Source organism: Periophthalmus magnuspinnatus, chromosome 14 (genome assembly GCF_009829125.3).
Source record: "Periophthalmus magnuspinnatus isolate fPerMag1 chromosome 14, fPerMag1.2.pri, whole genome shotgun sequence".
In the NCBI taxonomy this organism is placed as follows: Eukaryota; Metazoa; Chordata; class Actinopteri; order Gobiiformes; family Gobiidae; genus Periophthalmus; species Periophthalmus magnuspinnatus.
The window spans coordinates 23,659,298-23,675,183 of record NC_047139.1 but is presented as its reverse complement, the minus strand read 5'-3'; the positions used below and the strand labels follow the sequence as shown (position 1 = coordinate 23,675,183).

At 37.9% G+C, this 15,886-nt stretch overlaps 3 protein-coding genes across 4 annotated transcripts; 1 reads left to right on the top strand and 2 right to left on the bottom strand.

The window, feature by feature from the left end:
- The first annotated feature begins 4 nt into the window (after positions 1 to 4).
- Positions 5 to 1,300, top strand: LOC117381128 (neuferricin). Its single transcript, XM_033978006.2, has 4 exons — positions 5 to 370; positions 541 to 681; positions 760 to 946; positions 1,051 to 1,300. Exons 1-4 carry the CDS (start codon positions 124 to 126, stop codon positions 1,217 to 1,219), a joined length of 744 nt encoding a protein of 247 aa, XP_033833897.1. The 5' UTR covers positions 5 to 123; the 3' UTR covers positions 1,220 to 1,300.
- On the bottom strand, positions 1,300 to 10,075 carry ankfy1 (ankyrin repeat and FYVE domain containing 1). Of its 2 annotated transcripts, XM_033978001.2 has the most exons (25): positions 10,039 to 10,075; positions 8,332 to 8,554; positions 8,142 to 8,260; positions 7,775 to 7,910; positions 7,580 to 7,703; positions 7,270 to 7,419; positions 7,022 to 7,187; positions 6,520 to 6,724; positions 6,380 to 6,448; positions 5,974 to 6,176; positions 5,800 to 5,897; positions 5,466 to 5,667; positions 5,288 to 5,386; positions 4,948 to 5,101; positions 4,655 to 4,823; positions 4,428 to 4,546; positions 4,158 to 4,314; positions 3,874 to 4,074; positions 3,578 to 3,754; positions 3,357 to 3,504; positions 3,065 to 3,155; positions 2,861 to 2,985; positions 2,643 to 2,789; positions 2,478 to 2,568; positions 1,300 to 2,397 (listed from the first exon to the last, which is right to left on the bottom strand). In XM_033978001.2, the coding sequence occupies exons 1-25, from the start codon at positions 10,046 to 10,048 to the stop codon at positions 2,265 to 2,267; spliced, it is 3,516 nt and encodes a 1,171-aa protein (XP_033833892.1). In that variant the 5' UTR covers positions 10,049 to 10,075; the 3' UTR covers positions 1,300 to 2,264. The 2 variants fall into 2 exon arrangements, with proteins under 2 accessions (XP_033833892.1, XP_055082903.1); XM_055226928.1 differs by lacking the exon at positions 10,039 to 10,075 and having other exon boundaries at positions 8,332 to 8,573.
- A 1,441-nt stretch (positions 10,076 to 11,516) lies between these two features.
- On the bottom strand, positions 11,517 to 15,118 carry ube2g1a (ubiquitin-conjugating enzyme E2G 1a (UBC7 homolog, yeast)). The gene is made up of 6 exons (XM_033978007.2): positions 14,913 to 15,118; positions 13,529 to 13,631; positions 13,355 to 13,452; positions 12,540 to 12,718; positions 12,332 to 12,451; positions 11,517 to 11,847 (listed from the first exon to the last, which is right to left on the bottom strand). The coding sequence occupies exons 1-5, from the start codon at positions 14,956 to 14,958 to the stop codon at positions 12,365 to 12,367; spliced, it is 513 nt and encodes a 170-aa protein (XP_033833898.1). The 5' UTR covers positions 14,959 to 15,118; the 3' UTR covers positions 11,517 to 11,847; positions 12,332 to 12,364.
- Positions 15,119 to 15,886: the final 768 nt, after the last annotated feature.

Sequence of the window (15,886 nt, the reverse complement as noted above, 5' to 3'; positions counted from 1 at the left end):
TTCTGCGCATGCGCAAGGTCACATTACAGGAAGCACCTGCTTGATACATTTTGGATGCTTTATTTTTATTTTAATGCGATATGAAATTATCACAGAAGTTAGCAATATCATTAGGAAAGAAATATGTTGGGCTATGCGTTAGTTGCGTTTTTATCTGTAGTCCTCGCAGCAATATTTATTCCACACAAATGGTCTCTCACATTTGGAAATGAATCAGCATCTATGCGACTCTTAAACGCTCATGAATTATCATTTTACAATGGGGGCCAAGGCAGCAAAGGCCTGTACTTGGCCTTACTGGGCCAGATCTTTGATGTAAACAAAGGAGAGAAACATTATGGACCAGGTGGAGCTTACCATTTCATGGCAGGTGAATTTTGTGTGTATGTGTATATATATTATATATATATATATATATATATATATATATATATATATATATATAAGCAAAGAATAATGAATATCTTGCATGAAAATATCATTACAATAATTTAATTTGATTGTCTATTTTAAATAATTAAACTGTATTTATTTTTTTAGGAAAAGATGCCTCACTGTCCTTCATCACGGGGGATTTCACAGAAAGTGGACTGACAGATGATGTTTCCAGTTTGTCTCCTTTGCAGCTGGTGGCTTTATATGAGTGGTTATCCTTTTACCACAAGCAATACCAACATGTAGGTATGTGTGTCATTAGAAATCAAGTATTAAAACTGAATTGTATATTTAATATGAATGCGCTGAATGTTATTCTTTAAGGGTTCCTTATTGGGAGTTATTATACAGAAAGTGGGGAGCCCACAGACACTCTTCTACAGGTAGAGGCATCACTGGCTGAGGGCCAGAGGCTCAAGGCACAATCTGAAGCTGATAAGGCTCGCTTTCCACCATGTAACTCAGAATGGAGTGCCTCTACTGGGGGACGGGTCTGGTGCTCTACCAAGAGGTAAAAAGGCTAGTCTTCCTTATTTTGTGATGCAATTAGATTTAGACCTCCTCTTTTGATAGCACAAATTATTGAATGTAGTTTTTCTTTTTTTTTTTATTCAGTGGTGGAGTGGAGAGGAAATGGACTGGTGTTCCAAGACAGCTATATAGTCCTGGGTCCAGTGTTGCTCGCTGTGTCTGTATTGAAAACCCATACGAAGACTATCCTAATCTAAAGAAATACGAAGGCTGCCTGTCATCTTCTGAATCATGCCTTATTGGACCTGATTAAGTTTTTTGGATTAAGTTTTTTTGTTTGTTTTTTGGACCATTCCTTTGAAGCAAAAGACAATAAATCCCAAAACACAAATCTTTGTTTTTGATTGCCTTTATGTAAAGTTGTCCCTCCTTTCTCTAAAAGGATACATCAGAAGGAACAGGCTAGATATTTGAGCATACAGATACAATACAATGTGCATAAAAGATTAAACTATGTGCATAAAAGGTTAACAGCGGCAAGATTTAGGTTTGTCACAATGACAAGCACAAACTGCATTAAGTACAAAACTGTTGTAGTGGTCAAAAATATCACACATTTATCTGTACAATTTAACAATACTTAATTGGGCCCCACTACATGGCCATTCCGTGTCTCCACATTCTCCCCGATGATCAGAAATGTCATGTCATTTTATAAAGTGCACCTGTTAGGCTTAGAAATTAAGAAGCTTTGATCCAAATCACTGGAGGCAATACTGGAACTATCATCATAGATGTTGCAGGTCAAAATGGAATGTATTTTTGTGAGTTTCAAAGCATGACACTCAATTTACTGGAACAAAGAATTAAAATCATGTTGATATTTTTGTTGTGTGGTTTGGGGACCATGGGCATACTCTTTTCTGTATAAAAGACCCTTTCTAATTTCATTAAACCCAATCTATTCAGTTTAAAATTTTGAAAGAGAATGTTAAAAGGAACGCAATGCATGCGAGTCAAGTTCTGTTTTTAACAAGTCTCTTGGGTTTTTGAAATGTGCAACTTGCAACTTTCTTAACAATTACATTTCTAAATCATAACTTACATAAGTTACAACAAATGTCTGCTACAGAAAGTGGTCATCAGTGTAGGAAGTAACTTGTCAATTGTATATTTTGATCTAAAAAAAACATTTTATAGTTGAAAAGTCTTTCTACATAATATTTTTCTATATATAATAGTATAGTGGTAATGATTTAAAACTCCCATTTGTTACTATGTCACTAATGAAGTCTTTGTTGTACTCCTGAATTGACTGTCCAATAATAGGCCTTTTGAAAAATATCGAAACACTGCATTTATGATACCCCTCCCAAAGTTAGTACATCGAAGCAGATGTCACACACTCTCACAGGCTTGTTCAGATCAAACTTAATTATTGGGATCTCTTTTATAGAGCACTTGTGGCACAGAAGACGCCCACAGTGACGGCTGTAAAAAAAAAAAAAAAAATTAAACATGTAAACTGCAGATTTGTTGTGCATTTTTAAGTGTAAGGTATTAACTAGTACCAGTGATGTTTCCTTGTTGTAACACCAAATTTGGCACCACATTCATAGCAGTTTGACCCATCACACCATGGGGGTTCTTTGGAAAGCATGTCTAAACAAATAAAAATGAAGCATGTCAAAACAGGCAAAAAGCATCAAATAATCAAAGTGTGTGTAGAAACCGACCTAAAAGGCGGAAGAGCAACTGTTTGGTCGCAACTTGGTAATTAAAAATGTTAATGCCCTGATTATTATTGACACCAAGTCGAGCTCCTGCTCTTACAATGGCACGGCATAAATTAGCATTTCCCTTCATGTATGCCAATAGAAGAACTGCAAAACAAACAAGAATTTCATAGAATACGTTGTAAAAATTTCAACCAAAGTGAATATGTATACTGTACCTGTGTTCCCTTCATTGTCTGGTTTGTCAAGAGGATACTCAGGCATACACTCCAGGAACAATTCAAAAATGGCGGCAGCATTCTCTTTTCCATAATGGCCCAGTACGTGCATTGGTGACTGACCCCTTACAGTTAAAGGCAAAGTCATTATTACAAATGGGATACAATGAAATGAAAAGAGAGACAGGGAAACAATGAAAATACCTGAGATTGAAGGCCTCTGCATCAATAGTGGACTCTGTGAGAAGTACTCTGACATTATTAAGGCGGCCCTGCATCACAGCCAAATGCAGAGCTGCAAAAAAAAGCAATTGCTGTATACTTGAATGTAAACGACAAAGTCTACAAAAACTCAAGTAATAACTATTACTATTACTATTATAAATACAACTCAGTGGGAGCATGCGTCATAGGGAAAAACAGCCAAAGGTGTGTTTTAAACTAAGCAAAAAATGCATTCACTTATCCAAAAAACTTTAGTAAAAAATGTAAATACCATTGTTGCCATTTTCATCTTCTGCACCAAAGTCAATTCCATTTTCCAACAAAACAGAACAAATGGTGGCAAGGTCCTGTTGGGCAGCTAAATGTAGAGCAGTCTGTCTGTGCTTCGTCATCTCATTGATTTTAGCACCAGCAAGTAACTAAAAACGATAAACGTATTTAAATGGATTTTTGCATTTTAGATTTTTTATGACAGTTGATCTATACACATACCAAGTTGCGCACAATAATCTCAGAACCAGCTTGAACCGCTAAATGGAGAGGAGTTAGCTTGGCTGAATCCTGAACCCTGGAGTTGACATTTGCTTGGACACTTATGAGGAACAAGACACTTTCAATATCTGAATTCTGCACAGCTACGTGAAGAAAATTACGCCCTTTGTTATCCACCTAAACAAAAGCACAAATCCATGTGTTTGAGTTAATATATTGTTCATAAAAAAGTGTCCCTTTAATTTTTGCTAACATTACCGGTATATAAACCAATTCCAGCATTTACACAGCATTACCTGCTCGGCAGCACCAGGCTCCCGCTTAAGAATAGCTTCTGCAGCCTTGTTGTTTTTATACGTCATGGCACAAGCAAAAGGGGTCATTCCTTGTCGGTCTCGAATGGTGAGGCGGATATCGGGATGAGAAATAAGTAACTGTATAATCACATTGTGTTGGTTGCTGATGGCAGCATGAATGGGAGCTCTGCCCTCTGCATCCTAACAGGAAAGACACAGATATGTTTTATGATTCCATACTTCCAAATACATTAAAAGGTGTGCAAGGTAATGTAGTGACTAACCTGTGCGTTAACATTTGCTCCAAACTCTAGAAGGCACTGCACTACCTCCTCCAGCCCCCAGCTGCTTGCCAGGTGAAGGGGTGTTTGTCCATCTCTGGCTTCTTCATCTCCTTCTCCATTTGGTCCTGGTCTCCTGGAACTGTTCACGTCACACCCACTACAAATACAGAGTTAAGATGGTAAACATTTATGTTTTAACAAAGGGACATTCAAAACAAACATGGGACTAATTGTTCAATGTTTATCCAAAATATGCAGCTTTTTGAATACCTGCGGATGAGAAAGCAAGCAATGACCTCATTGTTCTCGTCAACGGCTCTGTGCAAAAGTGTCTGCTGGCAACCAGAAGGACCCGGACTCCAACAGGTGGCATCACATCCATGACGGACCTAAGAAGAAAAAGAAAAAAAAAACACAATAAAGTATTATTAGCCGTTCTCCAAACACACATGTCGGCATGGCACCTCTTCTTATCATATGTGTATTCATAAACTCACCAGGGTGGATGCAATATCCTCCAAACCATTGACCAAGGCTAACCACAGTGGTGGGTCTCCTTTGTCATCAACAACAGACATATCAGCTCCTCGGGTGCAGAGAGCGTCCACCACCAGAGGGAGCTGGTTACTGATGGCTAATTGCAGTGCTGTCTGTCCCTCTTGAGTCCTTTTGTAAGAAAGAGCACAAATTAAGTTCCAGTATTAATCAATATTCTGCCAGATTAAAAGGATATGTGTATTTTATTTATGTACATGCCAAGATTGTGTTCAACAGTATGATTCTAACTGACCTAACATTGATGTCTGCCTGGTGCTCAAGAAGAAAGAGGGCACTTTTGCTGTCCTGTCTTTGGATTGCCATGTGAAGCAGGGTTTGTCCATTGGACATAGTGTCATTAATAGATGCCCCTGAGCCTAGCAGCTGTGCTGCTATTGTGTGCATGCCTGTAAGAGGGGAGAAGTGTTAAAAGTGATAATCCAATTACATATGAGCACACCTCACTCCAAACCCTTCAGAGAAAACATATACAGCATATAAAGAGTGTCAGCCTCCATGAAGAGGTGGGTGTTTCACATTTCCCAGGGACACAGAGAGGAAAACACTGTATTATTAAGTACTTTGCTGTTTACCTGTCCACAGAGCCAAGCCAAGCACAGTCTGGTCTACTGAGTCTTTGAGGCTAAAGTCAGGAATAATCTGGAAATTGTTCGTTGCATGAAGGGCATTTGCTGTAACACAATCATTCAGGACATAATAACACTTTAAAATAAATATTATATTAAAATTAAATATAAAATAATTTAAAACCTTTTTGTTCGAGAATAACAGAAACCACATCTGGGTGATTGTGTGCTATTGCCATGTGTAGTGGGGTCTGCATAGCTACACCATGGCTGTCATCAGGCAGAGCTTTCTGTGTTTGCAGGTTAGGGTTCGCCCCCTGCTGTAGGAGCTCTGCGGTTAAATTGGCAAGGCCACATCGACATGCTGTGTGAAGTGGACTTTCACCCTGAAAATATACAAAATCTTATGCATGCCTGGTACAAAAGTATTAATAGTACATTAAACGTGTTAAAGAAATTATGAGCCTGAGAATGTTAAATTTAATCTAATCTCTATGTGCCCAAAAGCTTATACTTACCCATTTGTTCACATGATTCACCTTTGCCCCATGTGTAGCTAAGAAAAGTGCAGCTGCCTCATTGCATGCCAGAGCTGCTCTCTGTAAGAGGCAATTTTCTAGAAAATAAACAAACAGAAAATTAATGGAAATATACTGAGACAATAAAAAAAACATCTTTAGATTATAGCATACCCGTGGTAGTGTCCGGTGCATCAGGGTTGCTTCCTCTGTGGATAAGCTGTGCTGCAAAGCTATTTTCATCAAAGCAAGTACCATTTACTACAGGTGCCTCATCCTCAAATGGATTTACAGAGGAATCTGTAGAAACAGTTATATATTGCAAGGCTAGCCACAATGGTGTGCTGCCTTCATGATCTTTGAGTTCCAAGTCGAGCCTAATAAAACAAAAACACATCAATAGTCGACCAGAATTGTACTTTACATCAGAATGAGATTAGTCAACAAGCAAAGGCAAAAGGTTAAATTATGTCAATATACGGACACAGTTTTTAAGAGTGAATACATATATACTAACATAATTTAAACTTATTCAACCTGGACAGCCAAGGGACAATCACCATTGTAAAAATCCACTTACTGTTTGCACTGTAGAAGTTGTCTGAAAACTGGCTCATTTCCCGACGTCACAGCTTCATGTAAAGGCGTTCTGAAAGGAGCCCCAAAGATGATACATTCAACACTATTTTTGTCCAAGAAATTACAAATCATGTGATCTACCTGCCCTTGCTGTTCTGCATGTTAGGGTTGGCTCCGGCCTTAAGTAAGGCTTCAGCTATACGTGCCATTCCAGCCATGACTTCTGCAGAGTGTTTTTTAGGACTAAAAGAACAGACTAAGTGCAGTGGTGTTTCTACAGCTCCCACAGTGGCAGCATTCACCTGTGCCGAGTGCCGAATTAGGAATACGGAAGCAAATTCATCACCTAGTTTGAAATAAATAAAAAAAAAAAAATATATATATATATATATATATATATATATATATATAAGCAATCAGAAAGTCAACTATTGAGTTCTGCATGTGCCAGTCACAATAATTATTACGCTTTATTCATGCTAATTATCTTCTAGTGTGCGATTTTATTAACACATGTTTTTTCTTTAATATGATTCAAAAGAGTTTACTATCCTGATTAAATGGTTTTCAGTATCAATATCGTGGCAAACCTAGTTCTGCATACAAACGACAAATAACAGAGCCAAAAGATGTAACTTCTAACCTCTCTGAATGGCCTTGTGCAGCAGGCTCCAGCCGCTCTGGTCCACCATATCCACATCTGCCTTGTTGTTCACCAGAGTAGTGGCAATGCTCTCTAATTTTCGGGAAAGGGCCAGATCAAGTGCCAGATCGCCATTGTTATCTACTTCGTTTAGCTTAGCAGGCAGCTACAACAAATTATTATTAAATATTAGTATAAATGTAATAAAACAATTTCTTTCTTTTTTCTGATTGATCTGGGCAGCTGACCTGTGAATCCATCTCAATAAGATACAGAAAGACCACGTCTTCTCTCTCTACTTTAATGGCTTTGTGAAGAGGATACTCCGTTTTAGACTTGATCATTTTATACAGAAGTTGGGCACTCATAGTACTGAAATCCTCTTTTCTGAGGTCATCCTAAAAAAACAAAAAAACAACAACACAGAAAGCACCGACATAGCAGTCAGGTAAAGTGATCATACATTTGTAGCATCTGTTTTCATTATGGCTAGTAATAATCATGAGCACCAAATTATTATTAAAATAAATAATAATAATACAATGGCCTTCTACTTACCCAGTGACTGGCAATGATCTCTCCACAATAGTTCATTAAAGTGGCAGCATTTAGTTCTTCTGCTGTTTGATAAAATCGAATGCAGTTTCTGACATTTACAGAGGACATGACACCTTTTTCACATCTAGGGATAAAGAAAAAAAATATGTATGATATAAAATATGTATGATAATGTATACAAAGTGATACACTGACCTCTCTCTAAGCAACTGAAGTTGAAAACGATTGGCCAGCTTCATTAAGTCAATAAGAAAGGCATCATCCTCACTAAGCTCTAATTCGTCTGTGTAAGCCCAGCGTAACATTGCCATGGCAACATCCGGTTTGCAATCTGAAAAAAAAGATTAAGTTTAAATTGCTTTAAACTTTTGCTGGATATTAAATTTAAATATAAAGTGTCAATCACATTTAGTAAGGACATAGCTGGACATTTTTTAACATTAAATTGACATATTGAGAGTGAAGTAAATGTTAGGCTTATTACAGCACTCAAATTCTAGATTCACCAATGAATAACTTTGGTGACATTTAAAAATAGAGCACATTGTGGCAAATATCTTACCAGAGAGGTCCAGTTCAGATGTAGAGGCCATGTTGGTTAAACTCCAGACATCACTGCGTGCTGCTAACACAAATTTGTGGGCACAGAGCTCTTCACCTGCGACCTTTACCTTCAGGTCACTAAAAACAAAAACAAGTCAAAAACACAGTCTCACTCCTCACAAACCATTCATCAAAAACACTAGTGTCACCTGTACTGCTCCTGTCGGTAAAGATCAGCCACAATCTCTAGTAAACGGCTGATGAAGCTGTCTGCAAAGGTTTGGCCTGTGGAGCCCTGAGCAGCGGAGCCCTGAGCAGAGGCCTGAGCCGAGAGCACCGCACAGCGCCGCTCTGTGTCGGCCAGCTTCTGCTGCATCTTCACATACTCCTGCCGAAGCAGAGCCAGGTGCTTCTGCAGCTTGGCCACCTCCTCTGTGCCAAAGAATAACATGATACACAAGACCAAAAGATTAGATCAGGATTGCACACATGCGCGCACACACACACCACATAAAACTAATTAAACTGTGACTAAACTCAGAAACAAGCTTCAACTAGTCCAGGACTAAGGATCCAGGATTAACCTGGGCTCAAATCATGACCAAACAAGAACAAGTGTGAACTCTCCCTCTGGAAATTAAAAGGCAGAGCCGATGGATCCCTATTTGAGACAAAGTCAATCCTTTGGGTTTATGTACTTCCTGATGCTTCCTGAACTAATAACAACGCAGACACTGAAAATGAAAATTTTCCTTTCAAACCACAGGCAACTTATTACAAAATGGATCAATTTGTGTTATGTAACTGTTACTTATCCTGCAAGTAACTACTACTACTACATGCAGTTTTGTATGAATATAAGTGCAAATATTATGAGATGTTGTTATTAGAACAAAGTAGAGACTGAACCGGGAAATCGGCCGATACCCAATCTTCCATGATTGATGATAATACCTGTAAAAGAATTATTCATGTACTAAATATATGGGTTTTCGAAAGATCAGTTATTGATGTGATGAGACACATTTGAAAAATGGGAAGAAATCATTAAAAGAAAAGACTTTGCACTTTTGTACTACTACAGAAAGAATCATAGCTTGGTCCCAAAGCTGAGTCCACTCACCCCATTTCCTTCCTTTTACAACAGTAAAGTTTCAGTGAAAAAAAAAAACAATGCTGAGGTAAGCATGTTACTTTGGCCTTTCTCGTAAAGGGTTAGGATTGGCCTCTGGTCATGGGACACATGGGAATGCTGGTTCTGTGCTCTTTCAAGATATATATATATATATATATATATATATATATACATACACACACATACACTAACAGAGGTAATCACTTAAAGAAAAAACAAGGCAAACGATGTTAAGTTTTTTCCTAAACACACTGTCCATAGAACCATTTCTTACTGCATATGTTTAATATGACGGTTATTGATAATGAGCATACAATTTGAACTGCATTATTACCAACTTTGCATCTGCATGTGTAGTTAATTTTATAGATTAAAAAGATCACATTTTGTTGCAATAAAAGCAATAGAAAGGTATTGAAATATTTGCATAAAGGCTACCAGCCAAAAAGCAGTTCTCGTGCAATTTATACAACTGCAAGTCAGCGTATTAAAACAATAGAGTTAATACCAAGTTGGAAAGCAATCAGCCAAATGCTCCACAACCTAGTCATTAAAACCCCACCTGACAGCTCAATTCGGCTAACTCTACAGTAAAAATCAGCTAGCAACATAACGAGTACCACCCAGAGCTGAGTTTCCTGACGCCCATTGCATTGGTTATTCAAGTTATTAAAGCACTGTCACACTTAAGTTACGAGATGCATATTCTAAAGACATACTGTTAAAATGCATAACACGGTGGACGGGTGTGTACTCAAGACCAAAAAAATCAATCTCATACCTTCCGCCATGTTGCTCCAGGCTGGCTGCGCGACCCCGACACTAGTATCGCGATACCTCTGAAGCCAAACAGCACCGGCGCGGCGTTCACCGGACTCCAGTAAAACACAGATTTACAGTTATTCCTTTAAAAACTCCACGTAACTTGTGAATTACAATACTGTATCTATAATAATCAATAATGCAATTAATAAAGCTGATCTGTGCAATAGTGGAAGTGTATTAAAGGTGGACCACGGAACTTTTCTAATAGAGGGTATGCCATCTGTTCGTTTACATTTTAACAGCTTTACCTGGAATGGCCCACAGAACAGCATTTCACATATCTCCAGGGAGACAAATAGGTAACATAACGCTATTAGGCCAAGTTACAGGTCAGATTTGAAGAGGTGTCCCAGCTCACAGGCTTCATGTTTTTCAGGGGATTTTTGTGCATAGAAACACATGTTAATAAATGCAAAATAGATGGAAAGGAACAATTCAGGCAAGGCAATGACAACTCCATGGAAACAAACTGGTAGCAGTCCCCACCTGAAAAGTTACACACTGTAACTTTACAATCCTTTTTGGAATAGATGGTTTTGTCCCCACAACTAATGAGTTGAAGAACTCAATATCTTGATTGTTTTTTTAAGTAAATTATGAATTAGTTTGAATCACAAGTTCAAATACGTATGCAAGTGACATTGTCAAGCATTTTCTCTAAATCTAATCAGCTTTAAAGGGATTCCTAATGTCGAAATAAAAATCCACACAGAATACTGAAAAAAAATCAAACTTTAGAAGTCACTACAGAAGACAAATTTCATAACAGGAAAAATATACATCAGTAATTTTCTTTGTACATAGAGGAGACCAGGAAATAAATGTGAGAGCAGTGAGGAGATTGGGTCAAGTAAGATTGGTCAAAAAAGAAAACAGGAACACATTTTTACAGAAACACACAAGCTTGCAAACTAGAATCCCATTCATCAAAAAGTAAACCCTAAAAAGACTAAAGCATGCACAACAATTCCTACGGACGACACATACCAGTTAAATAGCAAATAAAATAACAGAATATTGGAAATTATATGAGATATCAGATTATTGCTACACCAAGAACTCACCATTGGTATTATATAATTTTGACATGTTTAAAAAATGTTTATCTTTTCATTTCAATGTGTTAAATGCAGGGTTTCGAAGCCAGGCATTTTATTAGGAGGCACTTTTGAAAAAATGTCAACAAAAAATTACATGCACACGTACGGGAGTTAGTGGCTATATGCAAGACTTCATTCTGATAACTGTGACAAATATATGTTTTGTTCACTTGTGTTAATTTAATAATGTTAAATTAATATTGTTTCGAATGGTTTAAAAAGCAACAATGTGTTTTTTGAAGACTTTCTGGAGCTCTTGTGAGATCAGGTATATCCAAAGGCATCCCACCTTCTGGTAAGGACAAAAACTAATGCAACTTGAGAGATGGAAAAGTAGAAAAAAATAAACCAGTGCTATTTATTTGGTCAAGACTCCTAACGAATGGAAAAAGTGAATATATTATCCGGTTTAGTCTGTGCTATTTACATGTCTTTACAATATCTTCCTGAAGGTTGAAGCAGTTCATAAACTCAAATAAAATTGTATTTATTATTTTTCCTGTTTTGTTGGCACTTTCTTGGCAACTTTCATTCAGCCTTGGTAGTCACTGGTATGTTCAGTTGCAGCCCAAGGAAAAGCCAGACAAGTCCTGCTGAAAATAGGAGGACAAGCCTGATCCCAAATGGAACTAGAGACAGTGCCATGTCGATTGAAAAGTTGAAACCTGTAAAGAAAAAAAAAAGAAAAAAGTACAACAAATATAAAAACAATGAGGAACAGCATTATGTGGGCGACAGTGGCTCAGTGGTTAGAGTGTTGGTTCCCCAACCCGAAGGTCAGCGGATCGAGGCAAGACACTTCACCCACATTACCTAGTATGAAAGTGGTGTGCACGCGCAAATTATAGGTGGTGGTCGGAGGGGCCGATGGCGCAGATTGGCAGCCTCACTTCCGTCAGTCTGCCCCAGGGCAGCTGTGGCTACAGTAGTAGCTTACCATCATCAAGTGTGGAAATGAATGAATAATGACTATAGTGTAGTGCTTTGAGAGGCTTTGACAAGCCTGTAAAGCGCATTACAAGTGTAAGCCATTATTATTATTAATTACATTTCAATATAAGCAAAGCAGCAAAGGTCCAAGGTGGTTTCCATAACAAGACAATTATCTGTTTATCTTTGGAGGAAAGGTCTTAATATAAAAAGACTTACCCTGAAAACATTGAGCTAGAATCATGCTAAATATCACTCAAATGCCGTCTCTTGGCTTTTTCGTACACAACGGGAAACTTCTCTTTTGAATTCACCATTTCTGTCCTCTCTCCATTGTTTCTACAAAAAGGTGGACAATATATAATATATATATTTGAAGCTCTTTTTTCTCATGATGAACTATATGAAATTCAGGGACAACACTTACAGCAGCATCTACATTTGCTGGGGAGTCACCATTTGGGTCTGCCAGCATAGAGATAACACTAATCATGATGGTCTCAACTGTGTGGATAGGCAGCCAGCGCTCTTCAGGTTTCTCATAGCCATACTTATCCTCTCCAGGCTCGTGTAAAATAGAAATACATACATCTCCATTCTTGTCAACTGAAAAGACATAGCATCTGTTAGTCCAGTGTTTCTCAAACTGTGGTATGTGTATCACTGGAGTTTGTGTATTTGTTTAATAGACAATTTTATTCAAGACAAGACACAATTCAAGACAATTGTATTAATATTTGTGTCCCCTTTTGGGTAATCTGTATTTTGAATAGGATTGAACGATTTTGAAAAAATATTGTTTTTTAGATAAAATTTGCGATTTATGTTTTAATAATAGGGTTCTGTACTAAAATGTTCATTTCAAACACATCCAGAAGACTTGACAAACAGACTGAAATATGAACTGACCATCAGTTAGACTCATTTTAGACCATGTTTAGTCCTGTTTAGATCTGCCAGTCTAGTCGGAAAGCCAAATATTGGTACTTGGCGTGAAAGGTTTGAAATCCTGTGTCAATGCCCAATGTTACAAAAAGGCTTCTCTTGAGTTAGTTTTTAAATTATTACTCTGTGTTCATGTTCTCTTTAGTTACTGTTTGAAAGTAAAAATGATTAGGCTCAATAATGATTATATATTTAGTGTCTTTTGTATTAGCCAGCCATAAAGCAGTAACAAAGTGCAATAAGCCTGTTTGCTTGTTCAAATAAAGTTATGCAAGTAGTTAGTGTCCCTCTACTTACCATTGGGGTGCCAAATATCTGTAACGAACTTCATTTTGGGAGGTCTTTGAGGGTAGTCTTTGGGAAACGTCAGGTGAGCTTTGAAAACACCTCCCTCGCTGTGAACAAAATATAGGTATCCATTGTACATGACAGAGATCAACATAATGCAAAATGGTCTATGGTAACACTTACTATAATGTGTCTGGGGGACCAATTATGAGGACTTCCCATCTGTAAAGGTCACTTTCCTCAATCAAACCTGCCGAGAATCCCTCCACTGGGTTTTTGTTCAGCTCTGAAAACAATACAAAGAAATAACAAAAATATATAAAGGTCTGTTTTCACTAGGATTGCTTATCACATTGATACAGTGCACTAACCTATATTGTCATCAACCACCTTACTTAAAAGAAGATATATTATGCCTTTTTTTTTTACAATATGCAGGATCAAACTAAAACATGTTCATTCTTTGTAAACCACAACATTGATCTAAAACAGCTTAATAATCAAAACAGGTCCATTGAGGTCAAGGTACACTTTGTCCCCATAGACGAAATTTGTCCTTTGCATTTGACCCCTCATTCAGTGATGCTGGGGGGACCCATCTCCAGATGTTGTTGCTAGTGGCTATCGTGTATTTTTTTGGTTGATAGGGAAAATTGGAGTGCAAGGAGTAAACCCACCCAGACACGGGGAGAAACATGAGAAACATGCAAACTCTGCAGAGAAATGCCCGGGCGACGAGAAAATCAAACCTTCTTGCTGTGAACCATGAGTACAAGCCACTCAGCCACCGTGCCACACCTTTGTCTTTTAACTGTAGAACTGTGAAACTCCGGCTCTTAATGGTGGCATTTCACTGTAGCAAGTCACACATTTATGTTTCCATTGTTGAAAATTATCCATGTGAAATGTTTTTCCTTTTTTGAATGACAGTCTAAATTCAAAATTTAAATACAAAAAAATACAAATAAGTACAGAGCAGTGGGCGGGGATCGAGAGTAGGTGAAAACTGTTTTGTTTTTTTTGTTGTTTTTTTGAGCACTTAAGCCTTGAATATAGGACAATGCAGGAATATTCAAACGTGCATGAAATGCAATTTAGAGTAAGGATATGATGAGGAATATTGTTAGAGCGTGGTTAAAGTATCATAAAAAGTTGATTTTGCATAATATGTCCTCTTCAAGTGCATCTAAACCAATTTATACCAAAATGCATCAAACGCCGATCGATGTGCTGTCTCAGTGTTTGTAAACACAGGCAATGCTAAATGCTAACAGCTAACAGCGCTGCACAGTGAAAGCCGCTGAGAGTTCTGACAGCGGTTTCAACTGAACAGCGAAAGATATGAGAAAACAAGTTGTACAAACAGCAAACTGGGACCAACCAGACACCAAACAGACACAGTCACACGGATGATTATGTCAGTAAATTATAAATATGAATCATTTGTTTGTAGGTTGTGTAGAAGGTTCAGGAAACAGTTTGCGCCAGCATCAGTCTTTCACTAACAGCTAACGGCTGTGCTAGCGCAAATGCCGTCACCAGTTAACACTTGGGTGGTTTTAATTACCTGCAAGCTGTTTCTTGAGCAACAATGCAGACTGGGGCTCTGTCATACTTTAGCGAATTCAGTGCTACGGTGTTCAATAACGTTATTTAGATATAATCGGGTTAACAAAGCGTTGACAGAGAAGTGGCTGGTCTATTTTCGGCTCTGGATCTCGTCATTCTCCGTGTTCTTCTTCGGGTCAGGGTTGCCAGGTTGTGGGAGAGAAACAGGCGAGCGAGCCTGTGAAAAAAGACCAAAACAAGAGACCACTGTTGCAAAAAATAACAACACATAATTAAAGGCAGTGTATCACCGCTGAACGAGTGACAGTGAGATGCGCAATTTAATATTATATTTAACATCAATAACGGCTTTGAATTGAGACTGTTATGAATATGTTGTCATTACTTGGTCTAAAGCTTGGTCTTATTTTTATTTTTTTTAGCCAAAGAGGCTAAAAAAAATAAGTAACAAAAGCATCCATTTTATGACGTCAAAAGAAAACAAAATTTGCAAGCGACTTTCCATAACTGATTGCCCAAAGTCGTTGTAAAGGAGCAGACTTGGCAACTCTGCTTCGGGTGCAGTCTCTGAGCTTTAGCTTTATATTCATCTTTACTACCACCTACTGGCTATTACTGCACTTACTGCTTTGGTAAAATAAATACAATTATAAACATATATGTATGTTTAGAATAAACATACATGCATAATGTTATGTATGTATATGTTTATATATGTGTGTGTGTATGTAGGGGTGTGTGTGTGTGTGTGTGTGTGGGTGGGTGGGGGTGTGTGTGTGTGTGTGTGTGTGTATGTATGTATGTATGTGTATGTATGTATGTATGTATGTGTGTGTGTGTATGTATGTATGTGTGTGTATGTATGTATGTGTGTATTAGTGATGTGACGTTCCGTATTGAGGGTTCGAAGCGTGTGCCGAGTAGGGGAGGGGGCGTTCCCGCGATGCGTGTATCGAGGCTGGTTTCATTTAG